This window comes from Lolium rigidum, chromosome 6 (assembly GCF_022539505.1).
Source record: "Lolium rigidum isolate FL_2022 chromosome 6, APGP_CSIRO_Lrig_0.1, whole genome shotgun sequence".
Taxonomy (NCBI): domain Eukaryota; kingdom Viridiplantae; phylum Streptophyta; class Magnoliopsida; order Poales; family Poaceae; genus Lolium; species Lolium rigidum.
Window position 1 is genome coordinate 126982129 of NC_061513.1, and position 16389 is coordinate 126998517.

At 46.7% G+C, this 16389-nt stretch overlaps 2 protein-coding genes across 2 annotated transcripts; both read right to left on the reverse strand.

Annotated features, from left to right (window-relative positions):
- Positions 1-3498: 3498 nt before the first annotated feature.
- Positions 3499-8090, reverse strand: LOC124663256 (ubiquitin carboxyl-terminal hydrolase 45-like). The gene is made up of 3 exons (XM_047200978.1): positions 6863-8090; positions 5624-6596; positions 3499-4011 (listed from the first exon to the last, which is right to left on the reverse strand). Exons 1-3 carry the CDS (start codon positions 8088-8090, stop codon positions 3780-3782), a joined length of 2433 nt encoding a protein of 810 aa, XP_047056934.1. The 3' UTR covers positions 3499-3779.
- Positions 8091-12254: 4164 nt separating this feature from the next.
- On the reverse strand, positions 12255-15719 carry LOC124661212 (GDT1-like protein 4). The gene is made up of 8 exons (XM_047199072.1): positions 15676-15719; positions 15434-15550; positions 15218-15316; positions 15038-15110; positions 13425-13504; positions 13043-13126; positions 12735-12794; positions 12255-12645 (listed from the first exon to the last, which is right to left on the reverse strand). Exons 2-8 carry the CDS (start codon positions 15548-15550, stop codon positions 12457-12459), a joined length of 702 nt encoding a protein of 233 aa, XP_047055028.1. The 5' UTR covers positions 15676-15719; the 3' UTR covers positions 12255-12456.
- Between the last annotated feature and the right edge of the window lie 670 nt (positions 15720-16389).

Sequence of the window (16389 nt, forward strand, 5' to 3'; positions counted from 1 at the left end):
ACCCGCAGCATTGCTTGAAAATTGCGGCAGTCCTTCTGCAGATGTCCTGACTGTCTCTTCCCATTGTTGTCGAGATAAAAATGCATCTGGCATGGCCCGTTCATCATATCTTCGGGAGTTACAAAAGGTCTCTGAAACCTCGATCCGCTATTTTGCCTGTTGTTTCGAGAGTCATCTCTATTGTCGCCTCGCTGCTCGTTACTCCTTTGATATTCATCTCTATTGTTTCCTCCAGTGTTTCCCCGAAACCCAGCCGATATTTGGCCAGGAGCATCATAACTCGAGAATTGTCGAGGAAATCGTCTTCTATTTTGAAAGTTCCGACTACGGTCCTCCTCTGGTGACCTGTGTCGCTTATTGTGAACAACATCTTCTCCGTCTGCCCATCTGTTTGCTATCTCCATCAATGCTGACACTGTCCTTGGGTTGGTTCTCCCCAAGTCTTCGACAAAATCTCCTCGTCGAATTCCTGCCACAAACGCATCTATTTCTCTCTCGTCAGATATATTTTCTGCTGAGTTTTTGATGATGTTCCACCTTTGGATGTATTTTCTCATTGATTCATCATGCTTTTGTCGACACGATCTCAACTCTTCTAGTGATGCCGGTTTTTTGCAGGTTGATCGGAAGTTCTTGACGAACACCTCCTCGAAACTGTCCCAGCTGTCGATGGATCCCGGGGGAAGCTTCTTTATCCAGGATCTTGCGGCTCCGCTCAGGTGTATTTGAATGCTCTGCATGGCTGTTGCTCTGGTTCCACCTATCAATTTCACCGTCTCAAGGTAGTCGACTAGCCAATCCTCGGGATCTTGCAGGCCATCGAATTTCTTGAAACTATCGGGTAACTTAAATCCTGACGGGACTCGAGTTTTTCGAACTCGTCTCGTAAAACACGGGAGTCCACACATATCTTCTTCAGCAACTTCCGGTGAATGCCGATGTTCCCTTCTATCTTGTCGCGCTCTATCCACCCTGGCCTGATTCGCTGTGTCTCTGACTCCACTTGCTCTCGGTGGATCTTGCACTGATGCAGTAGGTCGCGGACTATTTTGCCTTGCAGCTCCTTCGGGAGGTGTAGCTGCGAACGCTGCTCCCATGGCTCCACATCCTGCCATGGCCATGTTATACAACGCTTCTCTTGGATCTCCGGGAGGTGGCTTGGACGCTAGGATGAAAGCTTGTGTTGCCATGTATCCTGCTAACTGTGTTTTTGGAATAATATTCTCCCTCGTGTCGATTGACATAAAAGACATATCGAGGTTTTGAATTAAAGTCTCTCTTTCTGCTTCAGGTATATTTTGCAGCCGAGATCTTGCTCTCCTTCGAGCTTCTCTATGACTATCTCCCGAGGTCCTTGAATTTCCGCTTAGTTCAGCCCTTCGCCTGCTTGACGCGGAAGCTGCTTCCCTTCTTCTGTTCAGAGCAGCTGTTTGTTTTTCCAATTCTCTTCCAGCTCGGGCGAGCCTATATTGGTATGCTTGCAATTCTTCCGTCGTGGCGGTTGTCGCCATTGGTTCTGAACCATCCATAGCTCTTGCGGCTCTGTCCCATGCTGCTTGCGGAAGTTGAACCCTAACACGTGGTATAGGCCCGACATATTTATTGCCCAGACCTCGCCTTAGGTCAGAGGGATCAACATATGGATTTCCCAATTCGTCGAAAGCCTCTGATCTCTCCTCCTGATCGCGACTTGTTTCTCCGATGGCATAAATCTGATGATATTTTGAATTCTGAACCTTGCTGGGTTTGGTGACACCATCATAGAGATTGGTGAAGACCTTGCCAACGGTAGTGGATCTGTCGATGAAGTTGAAGTCAGTCGATGCTACTCGAGTCATCGCTTATATCGGAGTCCGCAGATGACTCGAAGGACATGTCGCTGAAGATCTTGGCGAGCTTTTCGCTTGCTCTGGTGCTGATGAAGCGTGGCGATGAAGATTCCTCGTCTCCTGACTCGGTTGACGATGTTGAACTCGAAAAATCAGAATCGACCGCCGATAATCCCGACGAGATCGGAATTTCGAGACGATACGCTCCTTCTTTCTCGACGCGGAAGTGGAACTTTCCGAACGTCATCTCCATGGGCTCCTCCAGATACGCATATGCATCCAAACGGGAGGGCGGGTGAGAAACAAAATCAACGAGACCAGTTTTGATCTGTTTACCCTCTGTCCATGGCGTTGCTTGCTACCGACGAAGTCGACGATCTTGAACGTGCCATCGAGATCAACTCCTTGTCGCCTCTAGATCCCACAGACGGCGCCAATTCCCACAGACGGCGCCAATTGACAAGGTATTAACTTTTCAATGCCTACGTATTGTAGACTAGGGTTTCGTTGGATGTAGAGGGCAAGTAGATCTCGAAGGTTTCGGCAGAAAAGTACTCGACGATATGAAAACTAGGGTTTGTGAGATAATGATTCGATGCTTTCTTTGTCCCTCGACTCCCCTTATATAGGAGGCGGAGCCGATGAATTCATAATACACAAGTTACAGAGTCCAGGAGGGTTTCCAACTCATCCCGCAAGATTACAATTATTGCTTCCTAATACAACTCTAGCTTTCCTTAATAATAATTTGGGCTTCCGATTCTTCTTATCCTTCGGGTCGTGGGCCTTCAGTAAACCCCGGGTACCATCTTCGGCAGGCCCATTGAGGATGCCTATGTCAGTTGGTGCATCACAATATCCGACTTTAAGAAGGCTGGATGTTGCCTTTTTCTATCAATAAAGCATGTTAGTTAACGTGCACCCACCATCTCATATTGGACAACAGTTAAGAGAATATTAAGCTAAATTCAGAGTTAAACTTAAAATCAGTAGATCTAACACAACACTTATGATGTAGTTTTTCCAGACGACAGGAGACCCACTGATGTACTTGGCGTATTTTTTTTGTTTTAATCTTATATCCTAGAAAACGTGCAACAGTTTTCAGGCCAAGCACAATCCTTAGCTAATGCTAATGCTGAGGTTATATATGTGCAGACTAAACTTAAGGAGTTGAGAGTTGACCATACTCAAACTGCGTGCTTACGGTGCGACAGTCTTGAAGACCTTTTGTTCCATACAAGTACTAAACACATAAAGGTTGACCATTATTTTGTGAGAAAACGTGTTGCAAACAAGCTCTTAGATGTTGGATTTATTCATACGGGAGATCAGGTTGTGTGTTATAAATGTCTCTTTTATCTTTGTACACGGTGTGTTATAAACCGTATTACCCCTCTTGATTCTCAAGACAACTAACAATTGCAATCCCTGTAATTTCTCACGACGGTTGGTTAACCGAGCATGTAAGGTACCAATGCTGCAGACAGACAATACAGAAACAGATGTTGAGAAGTGAGAACAATCAACTGTTATCTGAACATGTGTATCAGTTGGAGAATCACAAAAGTATGTTCCATGTTTTCCAGTGTCCTACACATTCAGAATTCAGAATCATTCAAACAAAAACAACTCTGTTGGTGCTTTTTTCCGCACACAACATAAAATCACAAAATTTCTCATAGACCACAACAAAAATGGTAACGAATGAGTGTTACCAATATCACCTGGCCAGCAACACTAGCTGAATTATCTCCAGCAGAGTACCCACTATATGCTGCACCAAGTGCAACTACCGCAGACTCGGCCGAAGCAACAAAATTGAACATCACACGATTCTATGTCCCTATGTTATTAAGTATGTACACGTGGTCATGCTTGCTAATCTCAAACCTCTGCATCCTTTCTCATTGCCCATCCATCATTTGGATAGCTAGTGGGTACAATGCCTCAGTCATCTATCCTCTCATAGAAAAGAATGTATGGGTCGCACCTGCGAACTTCTTCTAGAGTGACTCTTTGGATGATGGAATCGCTTACAAAAACCCAAGAGGAAGGGCCACTGCCCTGCTGCTTGCGACTTGCCCTAACATAAGCAATGTAATGTCCACTGTTCAAGCAGAGGCCACGGTGCTCAATGACACCAACTAGACGATAGCTGGAGTTTTCTTTGTCCTCAGAACTGAAGATTAGAAGAAATTAAATAGTCAAACCAGATGCAAGAATTCAAGTTAATAAGAAACTGAAGATTATTTGGAGCACAAACAATGCCGTGTCTTTCTTGAAAACAATAAGCTGCATTGTTGATAAGAAAACTCCATCACATAAAAATAACAATATGCTGCATCTGAAGTTACTAAGTACTAGCCGAAATTGCAAGAAATGAAATCTCATAATTTTTAGCAGGCTACTGAAAGGTATTAGGTTTGTACCATCTAACATTTAAATTATAAAACCAGAATTATACTTAGCCAACAGACCAAAAATGTTAGACAGTACCATAACATGAGATGGTAATTTTAAAACATAACCATGTCTTGGTCACACTGACACGGTGAGCAGAGTGTTTGTGGCAGACAGCATGTACATCTAAAAAAAATATCCAAATAAGATATCATGTACAAAAATCTTAAGTTTCGATTAATGGTACAGGGTTCTGGTCTTGATCAGGCTAAACACTCAATTTTTTTTCTTTTTAGGGGGATTAAACATTAAAAGTCAGTTGATACTCAAATCACAATTAAAAGCACAGTACAATTAGAACGTTCACATTGTCACCGTGTTTTTTTCTAAGAGACAACAAATAAACATTTTGTTATATACATCGGCAGTATCTATATGATACCTTCATAGAGTTCAATTATGCTTACAATTATTGTGTCCTGACAAATAAGCAATGCTAGCATGAACCTAGAGAAAAAGTCAGTCTGAACCTAAAAGATTCTTTACAAACTTACATATGCATTTTCAATACGACTATATATTTTTGATGGTCCAGCTGATATCACACTAGAGTCACAAAAATATAGACATGAAACTTATACAGTGCTTTGAACCATTAGAGAAGTTGAAGTATAGTAATTTAGTAAAGCACGAGATAAAGTGACACACCAAAACTTTCTCCTGGACAAGCAATGGCTATTCATCGATTACTGAAATAGATGAGACCGCAAGACTACAGGGCTAAATGGGTAAGTCGTGTTCAAAGGCGCAGATTAACACAGTACTATTCATCAATTACTGAAATAGACGAGACTGCAAGACTACAGGGCTAAATGGGTAAGTGTGTTCAAAGGCTCAAATTAACACAGTATGCATGTTCTATAATAGCCCATTAGAGGAAATGCAGTTTAGCCAGCTGCAACTTTAGAGTACCTACACACTTTACTGTTATGCTGTTGCAGTCGTTCAGTGAATGCAATGTATTCCTGGAATGGCCATCTGTTGCATTGATAATTACTGAACTACTGAATAAAGAGAATATGCTTGTGTTATAATTATAACATTGGTTTGTTTATTCACATTTCTTTAATATAAATCATGCTAGTCTTCCAGTGATAAAAAAAAAAGATAGCACAATGGAAAATGGACAGTCCCAATGGTTCTTTCACCTGCAATGTCGGGGACTTCTAAAAGCTTTTTGATTTTGCTAAGTGAAGTTATACTCTTAAATCTATTAAAAGCGAACTATGAAGTAAAACAGTTACTGTATTTCTGAAGATCAAGAACTTAAAGGAACTGGCAAACAAGAAAGGTATTAGATACTACTGCGTAGAACTGTCCGAAATCAATACCTGGGGTCCATGAATGGTCCTAGATGAAGAATCTCCTTAAAGCTCACACGCTCACTCAATTTAGAACGATCAGGCGCATATCTCTGCAGTTGAATGGTTAGTACAGGTGGCAGCTTGCTAATCAATTGTGTTTGAGTTGCACCACTAATACCATCTGTCTGGTTATTTTGTTGTTCCACCACTTGCTTTCCACTGTCCTGTTTTTGAGTGCTGTTATCCTGAATATCCTGAGCACTCAGCAGGTCAGTCTGTTCATCAGTTGTAAGGCAACTAGGTGAAGCTTCTTTAACACTTTCGTGACTTTCAGCTTTTTCATTGGCTGTGCTGCAAGAGGCCAAGTCAGTTTCACCACAGCACTTCCCTGAAGTGATTTCTTCAGAAGTCATGCCCTCAGAGAGTAAAACTAGATGATGTGAATCTGAACGATATGGTTGCCAACTTGGAGATTCTACAGATAAGCTTCTTAAGTCACTAGATCGCTCCCTTGGGGATGTTTCCCTGTCTGACAGTTCAGTCTGATCTCCATCAACAGTTGTATTTAGATTGGTACTTGCCATGATTGGTTCAACATTTTTACTTCCATTGGTTTCTGGCAGGTGAGCAGCAACCTTGGAACAGTTCTTACAATTCGTCAGGACATGCGAAAACAGTCTCAGGCAGTCCTCAATCGAGGCAGGAGAGTTCAAATGTTCTGACAAATCATGAACAATATCACTGCTCTGAGCTTTCTCCTTATCTTCTGTATAGTGAGAATCTTCTGTTGATTCCTCCATTTCATCAAAGTCACAACCAAGCAACATATCTTCTGTATTGTGAGAATCTTCTGTTGATTCCTCCATTTCATCAAAGTCACAACCAAGCAACATAGTAATGAAATCGAAAGGTTTTATTGGCACTTCAACGGCCCCTGTTGGTACATGATTCTTCTCAGTATCCAGACAACCACGTATAGTATCCTTCACTTCAGTAGAATCTACAGATTCAAGCATACAAGGATTTATTATTATCTTCATTATGCAACCACAAATCCTCATACTTTCCATATTTAGAATCTACATACATATTTAAGGTAACCAACCATTTGGAGTAACTCTCACTGTATGAAGATAAGGACTCAACGCCCTTAGCTATATCTAATGGCAACTCGAAATACTACACTATAGTGAACACCTTGCCACGTCAAGCCCTATTATATGTAGCTATCCCAAAGGGTTTAATGTTATTTGAACATAGACTTACCAACTTGCGAAGGCTTGATTCTGGCTGGAGAGTCCTTTGATGGCACTGACAGTTGGAGGCCATGGACTGCGTGATGCGTAACTTCATCATGTGAGCAACTTTTGCAGGAAATGGTCTGAAGCAGCTCGCACCTGAAAATGGAATTGCCAAATGTAGGGAACAGTGCATCATCACCCCCTTGCACGATATGCAACTTGTTTAGCTGCTCCACCTCACTATCCAAAGCATTGCACAAGGATGAAAGGAACTCATGGCTGTCGCACACATCATTGGGCTTGAATATCTTGGGATAAAGCGACCACATATCTTCCAATATCATCTTTGGGTCCAGCATGTGTGTGGCATTATTTCCACTGCTTGTCTCCACAAACAACTCCTTGAGGTGCAGGCCAGTGTCCCCCAACCGAGCATCCGGACTTAAGATCATTGTCCTCAGCTTACCAAGCGCAAGGAGGCACTGCAACGATTCATTCATGTAGCATGTCTTCCCAAGATTCGGCATCCTTTTGATAACATGATCATCACCGGCCACCATTTCCCAGCAATCCAGTGCACTAATTACTCCCCACCGATTAATCGCATCACTGCGCACCCTTTCCCAATCAACCTTTACACTGCTGAGCATCCCTTCCCAATCAACCGTTATACTTCTGCGGAACCTTGCCAAAAAATCCTCTACATAGCTGGCTACCATTTCCCGCTCATCCTTGTTAGTTCTGGGCACCACTGGATAATCATCTTCGTTCACCTTGTTCTGACCGAGCACCAGGGTGAGTCCACACTGGAAGCAGTAGCCCTTGGACGGCTCATCGCACCACAGAGCAACCCAATGCTGGTCACTGGCGGCATGCCAGGCGGCGTGTCCCTGCGGATTCTCCCTGTCGCCCTTCTCCCCAGCGCAGAAAGTGTAGGGGCACTCCGTGCACGCCATCATCATCCCAGCAGCTCCACTGCACGAGTCATGCTCGCAGGCAGGGGGCTTGCGGGCGGCGGCCTTGAGACGGCGCGCCATCTCACCCAGCTGCTCGCTGTCGCTGAATAAGTGCTGGCACGATCCGATGTCGTAGGTGCTGTCGTCGCCCGTTGTCGACTCCCCATCCTCTGGCGATGGCGGATGGCCCAACTCCGGCGGCGCCTCGACCGCAGATGCAGCGTCCAGCCGCGGCGATTTGTGCGGGTTCTCGTCCTCCGCCGATGGCGATGTCGTCTTCCTCTTCTCCTGCCCCATCACGCCTGCCGCCTGGAAACCAAGAAACAACAAGAATGAGCACTTAAACCCGTCCAAAAAAAACAATCCAATCTAAGAACCAACCAAGAGAAACTGCTACGACATGCCAACAGACAGAACCGAACATTCAGGCGAGCATCAGGCAGGCATTAGCCACGCCGAGAAGAAAACGCCACAGGATGAAATCGAACGACGACCAAGAAGTTCGCGGCCTAGGGCGGAAAAGTAACGAACAGCGCGAAAATGCCGGATTACATGAGGAAAACACCACCAGCAAGGCAAGATGAACTCGAAAACTCCGGTGGCGAGCATCACGAGCTCCCCGGGTTAGGTTGGGAAAGCAAACCGAGAACGCGAAAGACGCGCGCGGAGGACAAGGAGAAACTCCGCCCCCACAAGACAAGGCGAGATCGAAAATTCCATGGCGAGGACACGCGCACAGAAGCGGCGGCGCCGCGGACTCGATTCGTGAACCGAGAGAGGAACCCACCGCGCGCCGGGCGATCAAGGTTCGAGCAACCGAGCGCCCAGCAGCGACGCGGCGGGGCGGGGTCGCGACGGGAAGGGGAGGGGGCGAGACTTACCGGTGGACGGCGAGGGAGAGAGCGCTCGGAGCAGCAGCGGCGTCGGCGACGAGGCTGGGGTGGAGCAGGGATGGGAGAGGCGGCGCGGCGGCGGGGAGGGAGGCGGCTGGGTTTGGGCTGTATATATGGGGAAGTGTTTGTTGCAACGAACTCCCTATATATGGGGAAGTGTTTTTTTTTTTAACATAAAAAATGAATAAACTTTTATGTTCAAAGAAAAAAAAAAAGAGAGACGCCCGAATCCAGGCCTAGACCGGCAGGGGTGCTCACGGATCCAGGCCTAGACGCCCGAATCCAGGCCTACCAGTCTACAAATATCTAGCTCTAAATCTAATGCTCACGGACTTTTTTTTTATTAACAAGCCGAGGCGGCGTGCGCGCTCGGCCTCCTCGCGGTGGTGCTTTGCCACCGACAACTGCTCGAGGAACTCGTCTGTTTCCTCGAATGAGGCCCGCTCGTTGACCCGCTAGGTGGCGATCTGTTCCGGGTCCTCCGCCACCTTCAGCTCGAGGGTCGCCGACTTGTACTGTGGCCGCGGCGTCCACTCCGTTGCCTGGCGCTTCGGCTGCAGGTGGGCGCGGGGAGGAGAAGGCATGCGGCGTCTGGGGATGACGATGCCGCACGCACGCCTGCGAGGGCGCTCGTTGGGCTCCTGCTTCACCGGCACGAGGAGGCGGGGAGACAACGTCGAGTAGGGCGAGTAGCAGGCGGGGGAGGGGGAGGAGCGTGAGGATGACGACGTCTGCTGGCAGCACCGTTCCCACCTCCCTTCCTGGTGGTGTGCGGTTGTGGTGGTTGCATTGTGAGCGGCGGGTTGTTCCCGCCAGCGATGTGGTTGAGGACCTAGGTGAGGTTCCTCCTAGGGGCGCTCCACCACCGCCGCCGCCCCTCGGAGTTGCATTTGTCCGGCAGCGGCCCGTTACCGTCGTACACGGCGATCCTATCCTCGCGATGCCGGGTGAAGAAGGTCGACCACACAATGTTTTTGTTGGGGTCCCATCGCGGGTCGTTGCACTCCTCCGGTGTGATCGCTGACCAGAAGTGGTCGTAGATGGCTGCCAATCGCGCCAACCACCGCTTCTTCCTCCTCGTCTCACCCCCTCCCTCTCCGGTGTGAGAGGCATGAAAAATGTGGGAGTGGACTCTCATGTATTAGCCAGCTGCAACACGTGCTCCTAAGCACTTTATAAGAATAGGTGGATCATATACCAATATAGTATATATATTAGTTATAAACTAACTATAGATAACATGACATTATCTTATAGCCATGTTGTGGGGGAATCCTAGATCTTTGTATCCTGCGCTTGCGAGGACCAAAGAAGTGCAGGTCGTTTGAAGTGTCCGGATGAACAATACTATCCTTCTCCTGTAAAGGAAAAAAATAATAATACTTCCATGTTCTCGGTGGTAGGAGCATATGCTCCCATATGCCGAATTGAATTTCTGAATAATACCATCCTTAGTTTTTCGACGTGCATGTCGATCTTACAAGGAGAAGATTTTCATCCCGCTAAAACTCAAATGTCAAGCCAAAAAAACACGAAGCACTCGCTCCGTCTTTTTTATGTTGCGCGTACACATTTTGAGGTTAAACTTTGATCATCACTTTGACATATAAAACATGGGTTCCTGCTATAGAAATTGTACTATTTAATTCGTGTTTGAAAAAGGTTTTTAAACGGTATAACCTCATGAAGTTATGATACATGACGTTCGTACTTACATATACATAGCAACTCAGGCATTCAACCAGTAAGCATAGTAAGAGTACATTATATCGTCTACAGATATGTTCAAATTTTCCGCTGGATATCATATATAATTAGCATGTAACACTGCGATATCGAACACCGCTTCGTATAGGAAAAATAAGATGAATATCCAGAACAGAGAGACGCCCTATACAGCCAAACAGTGAAATAGGTTTTCTTCATACTGAGTTATCTAAAAGAAAAGAAAATTCTTCATAGTGCAACGGCCCCGTCTGTTGGCTTGGGAAAAAGAGAACAGCCTATATAATTAACCACCATTTCTTTTCCATGCACGCTTCCATTCCGTCCTCTCCTTCAAAACAGCGCCAGCAACGAAGCCAACGAGCCGGTGAGCCTATCCCCGTCCTCCATTCCCCAATTTCTTCCTCCGAGCCGGTGAGCCTATCCCCGTCCTCCGCCGCAAGACATACAAACCAAGCGGAGCTCCCCCGGTGTGTGTGTGTTCCGTTCCGGCCAAATCCGATTTGCAGGTACGTGTTGCAGATTGCATGCTTCAAGCTAATTGCATCAATGTTCATGAATTGCTTGTTTGCATATCTCGGTCATATCTCCATCCATGCAAGCTTGGAAGGTGTAATCAATGTTGTTCGGTAGCTATCTCCCATTTTTCGTTAATTAAATGGGTAATTATCTTTTTCTTAATTAGTAATAGATTGGGGCAAAGATTTTGTCTCCGTTTTAAAAGAAGAACTATTTTAGATGTAATAGATGTCCTTAGGTATAACTATCTTCCAATGCAAGAATAAACTTGACATTGTTTTCTTTGATTCGGATTCCATCATGCCATGTTCACTTGGAGGGAAGCTAACTTTTTTTTTGTTTTGCCGAACGCATATGATGCATGGCCTAATAATAGGCTCCCACTTCTTCTGAAGTCTAAATATAAGCACCACTCCACGAGCATCGACCATTACATCACGTTTGCACGTTGTTGTGCAGGGCAGTTGCTAAATTCCGCAGCGCCTCATCAACCACACATTCGTTCAGTGGAATTACTATTCCAGAAGAGAGGAGGAGAAGAAGAATAGCAGCTAGTTAGGAGATTGATGGAGGACAAGAAGAAGGATCTGTTCCGGCGACTGACGATCATCTCCATTCCGTTCGTGTTCGTGGCCATCCCGTCCATCGTCATCTTCGTGGGCATGCTGTCGCCGCACGCGCAGGAGCCCAAGGTGGCGGTGGCGTCGCCGGAGCAGAACCACACGGTGGGGATGCTGAGCACGATGACCGGCGGGCAGATGATCCTGAGCTGCCGCGCCGCGTACTCGGGCAACTGGGAGTACTTCCACTACTTCATCCTGGACCCGTACAAGCCGCAGCACGCCTTCTTCCAGCCGCAGACCAACAACTACGCCATCCTCTGCAAGTGGGGGTACATGGGCAACTTCCTCCAGGATGTGGTCGTCTTCAACAGCAGCGCTCCCTACGCGCGGTTCTGCCGAGTCGACGCCGGCGGGTGCCGGTACCTGTTCCAGGACGGCCACATGTTCCTCGTCACCGGGAGGCACGCCACCAAGGAGGCGCCATGGCAGAAGCGGGAGAAGAAGCTCGTCGGGGACGTGCTGCTTAGAGATTGCAATCACATCATGGGCGTGTTCCCCTCCATGTGCCACTACAGGAAGCATGAACACCCGTACGTCGGCAAGATCATCGGGCGGTGGCGCTGGTGGTTTAACTACTAGCTCGCCGGCAGGCCAGCCGAGCCATTATTGCTAGTTCGTTAAGAGTTTAGTTAGATGTAACACCAATGTTATACAGTGGTGAACAGCCAGTTATACAGATTGCTATTGAAGAAATGCTGTCAGGTTCTCAGGATATCCCTTTCTTGAAATGATGACAAGTTGTATATATTAGCAGGAACATACCCTACTCGACATATATCAGTGTATAGCGGTACAACAAAAATCTGTATGCCAAGCATCATATGCTGGTATAAATAGGATGAGACGTGGGTTAGGGAGTGTACGAACAAATGAAAGAACTGCTGCAGGAAGCACAGGGTGCGGTTACAATGGTGGGTAGAAGTATGATGATACTGAGAAGCCTAAGAAGAGAAGGCCTCCAATGGTGGCTACTGTGCCCTGAGATATCCTCGACGCCAGCATGCTGCCGCCCACCACTGCGAATGATGTGCAGATGGTGTGCCCCAACGTTGCTCCTACGGCCACACCTACAGCATTCTTGTGCGTAGCCAGCTGCATTTTGAAACATGTTCAAGTTAAAATGGATATGATTGAACATGGACAGGTCAGGAAGTAGGTTCTGGAGGGGAAATAAGCCATACCGCTATTGTGGCTATCTGACTCCGATCGCCCCACTCAGCCAGGAAGGTCAACACAAATGACTGGATCATAGAAAATAAGGCATACATCAAGCGCATATCACTCACACTATTGCAGCGTCACTGAAGGTATATATTTTATTGAGCAGTGTATATTAACTATTGGTGTGAACAGAAATATACTTTGCAAGGTTCAAAAGGGAACTATAAAATTTCTCGATCCTATATAATTCCATCTCAAGTCAGACGTTAGAACACACAGTTATCAGGGAAAATACAAATTGCAGATGAGAATAGAATGGGAAATGTACCTCCAGGAAAATAGGAGTACAGAATCTTGAAAAGATGCGTCTAAATGTGGATTTCCCTTGACCCGCTTCCAGCTTTTCCTGTACCTGTATATCAAGCAATAATATTATAAGCTGATTAAATTACCACACCAAACAATTAAAAAAAATTAGGTTAGAGCCGACACCAATACATAGTATGCATCTCCAAATGATACTGACACCGCTGTTGGCACAAAAGGAAGTGTTTATCTACCAGAATTGGTGTTTATTCTTCAGAAGTCTAATTCAGTATGTCAAGAAATTGAATTGCAATCCAAAAGAATCCCATATAATTTGCATTCCACATGGTAAACAAATAAAAACAGCTCTAGAGGTAAAGAGTAGTGTAAGAAAAGGTACATACTTCTTCTATTTCTTGTGATGCCGTTGAATCTGACCTCCAAGCAATGTAAAGCAACCGTAGCCCAAAGAACATATAGAGGACTGAAGCACAAATACAAATGGAGGATGTCAGATATTAGACAAAGTGGTGAATTAATTGTGTGCTAGTGAGAGAAAATGGACATATTTCACACAATACATACTTACGATTAAAAGTATATCTATATATATGCCTAACCAACAATATAGTATGGCATGGCAAGAACCATGGAAGCTCACTAGTACCGGCTTTTCAATCACGGTGCTCAACTTTTGTATTGATCGATTGTTTTGCACAGCTTCAGGAGCCCAGGTTTGAACAGCCTTACTATCATGGCATATTTCCATGGTAACAAAACGTAGTTCTTACTTTTTGCCATCATTTTTCCCCAATGGATATATTTTGAATTGTTTTTGTAACGAATATGAGAACGAGGTGCATTTGATGAAATGAAAGTTTGGGTGTTGTGGTTTGGTTTTGCTGCTGCTTGCTGGGCACACTGTGGTTTACTGCAACCATTGTGGAAGGGTTAGATTAGCAAGCAAAAGTATAACGGTTGTGTTAGGGAAATCATTTTCTGAGGTTTTGAACGATTGGAGCTTCGAGTGGCAACTCCTGGTTTCATGTCTGCTGCTTTGCTCTGTTTCGTAGCATACAGTGGTAATTCCATATATACTTGTCTATACCGGGTGTAGTCTGAACTCTAACATGTCAATAAAGGAGGGTCATGGGCATTCCTTCGACAAAATTGGTGGTTGATCTACAAAAGTTCAGTACCTGTGCCAATTATTCGCGATAAAGGTTGAAAGAAACTCGAGGTTTGTTCCTAATGCAACTTATCTATCCTAATATAGAGGCTGTCTCGGATCCACGGAGAAATAACTCAACATGTGGAGTGTGGGATATCTACAATTACGGCATTAAGGGCATTTGTACAGCTCGTATTTCTCTAGACACTGATTTTGTAAGGATTCTAGCATCTGAACTTATATGTGATAATGTGTCAAACTGAACCATTCATCTTTTTCGATAATGTAAACCATCTAATGCATACTATAGGTATTTGCAAGGATCGGTATTCCACAATCTTGATTTATTTTACATAAATGTTTATCAATGCTTTCGGAACAGTTATGGTCATGCGGTGCCATTCTTCTGATGAACATCGCAGGTGACCAGGCAGAGACCAAATCTACTACTCCCACAACCTCAGACGAGATTGAGCAATCAATGGACACTAAGCTAACAATAAGATTAGTCCTAGCTTCTTTGAAATCAAACTCTGGGAACTTTCAAAGCTTGTATTTGTATAGAGACGCTGATTCCAAAGGATTCTAGCCAATGCAGGTATCGGGCGTCTGAACTTATATCTGACAACGTGTGTAGCTAAACCGTTTGGTTTTTAGATAACGCAGACCATCTAATGCTTAGTTTAGCTAGTTGCGAGCAATGATCACCATGCCACAATCTTGATGTGAAGAATTTATCAATGCTCTCCTGGAATAGTCATGGTCATACTGCGCCATTTATTTCGATGAGCACCGCAGATGCGCATGTAATGGACAGCAAGCTATCAACCAGATTAGTTGTCTTACCAGTTGCTGCGCTGTTGGTGTGCTTCCTGGATATCAAGTTGGGGACGATCCTGCCAAGCCCCGTCGACAGCACCTAAAACAGCACAGACACAGGCAGGTTTAGTCAAGACTACTAAAGTGTGATACTGCAGTTTTCGCAACCAAGGTACTGCTAGCGGAGAAAGCCCCAGTTCCACATACCGTCATGACTACCAGCGCGGAGAGGGCGCCGGAGAGCACGATGGACTTGGGGTGGCGCATGGCCATGAGGGCCGCGATGATGAACGTCTCGTCCCCAATCTTCATCAGCCAGCAAGGCATAGAGTAAGTAAGCGCGTAAAACAGTACGGGCAGGAAAGGGGATCCACAGCGGGAGGGAGCGTGTATCTGGATCCGAGAATGAATTGTTGAGCTGACCTCGCTGACGAGAATCATGGAGAGGCTGGCGAAGAAGGCGTCGAAGAGGCCCAGCTCCGCGTCCTTCTCCGCCCACGCCGCGCCGTCGTTGGCCTCCCGCGCCGTGTGCACGAACATCTGGGAAGTGGCGGTACAGGGCGGGGAGATGCCTTTGTGTGTGAGAAACCAACAACAACCCAATCCCCCACCCAAAAGAAGCCGGGGCAGGGGTAGTAGTATTACGGAATACGGCGTGAGCTGACCTTGGTTCGGCGGTCGAGGCGGACTGTGGCGTTGCCGGCGGCGCCATCCTCCGCACCCTGTAGAGAGGAAAGGAGCAACCACGCGCCCGGAGTTAGAGGGGGACTCGACGGCCTAGCAGACGGGGAAGAGATGGCAGATGGGGAGGAGCGCTGACCTGGTCCCCGGCGGCGGAGACGGCGAGGGCGAGGAGGAGGAGGAGGGTGGAGGCGCGGGCAGCCATCGGATCGGCCGAACGGGGAGAGGGAGAGGGGATCGGCCTGGCGGAGGGGGCGTCGGCAAGTAGTATCGGCGCGGGATCTGGGTCTCGGGGTTGGGGTCGGGGCAGCCCGCGTGCGGCGTGGGGTGGCTGGGCGACTTAAAAACAGCCCGTAGAGTGGACCGGCCACTGGCGGAACCAAGCTCGCGCCGTGTGCTCCCCTTCCCTGCCGTGTCACCGAGACGCCGTGCCGATTCGCCCACTCACCCACCGCCCGGCGCCCGGCGGTGTCACGCCAAAGCACGGGCTCCTCCCCCGGCGGCCGGCGGCGTACGAAACGCGTGATCTTGGGTAGAAAATCGCACCTTCGGTCCAAGTTCCTCACCCGCGGTACAAATAGCCAATGTCTTTCTTGGTGCGCTGACGTCTGTGCACTTGCAAAAACGATGGCTTGATGAAAAACAAAGGTCGCGCCATTGGAGCTGGCGACGCCTGTGTTTGATTTGATTTGTTTTCT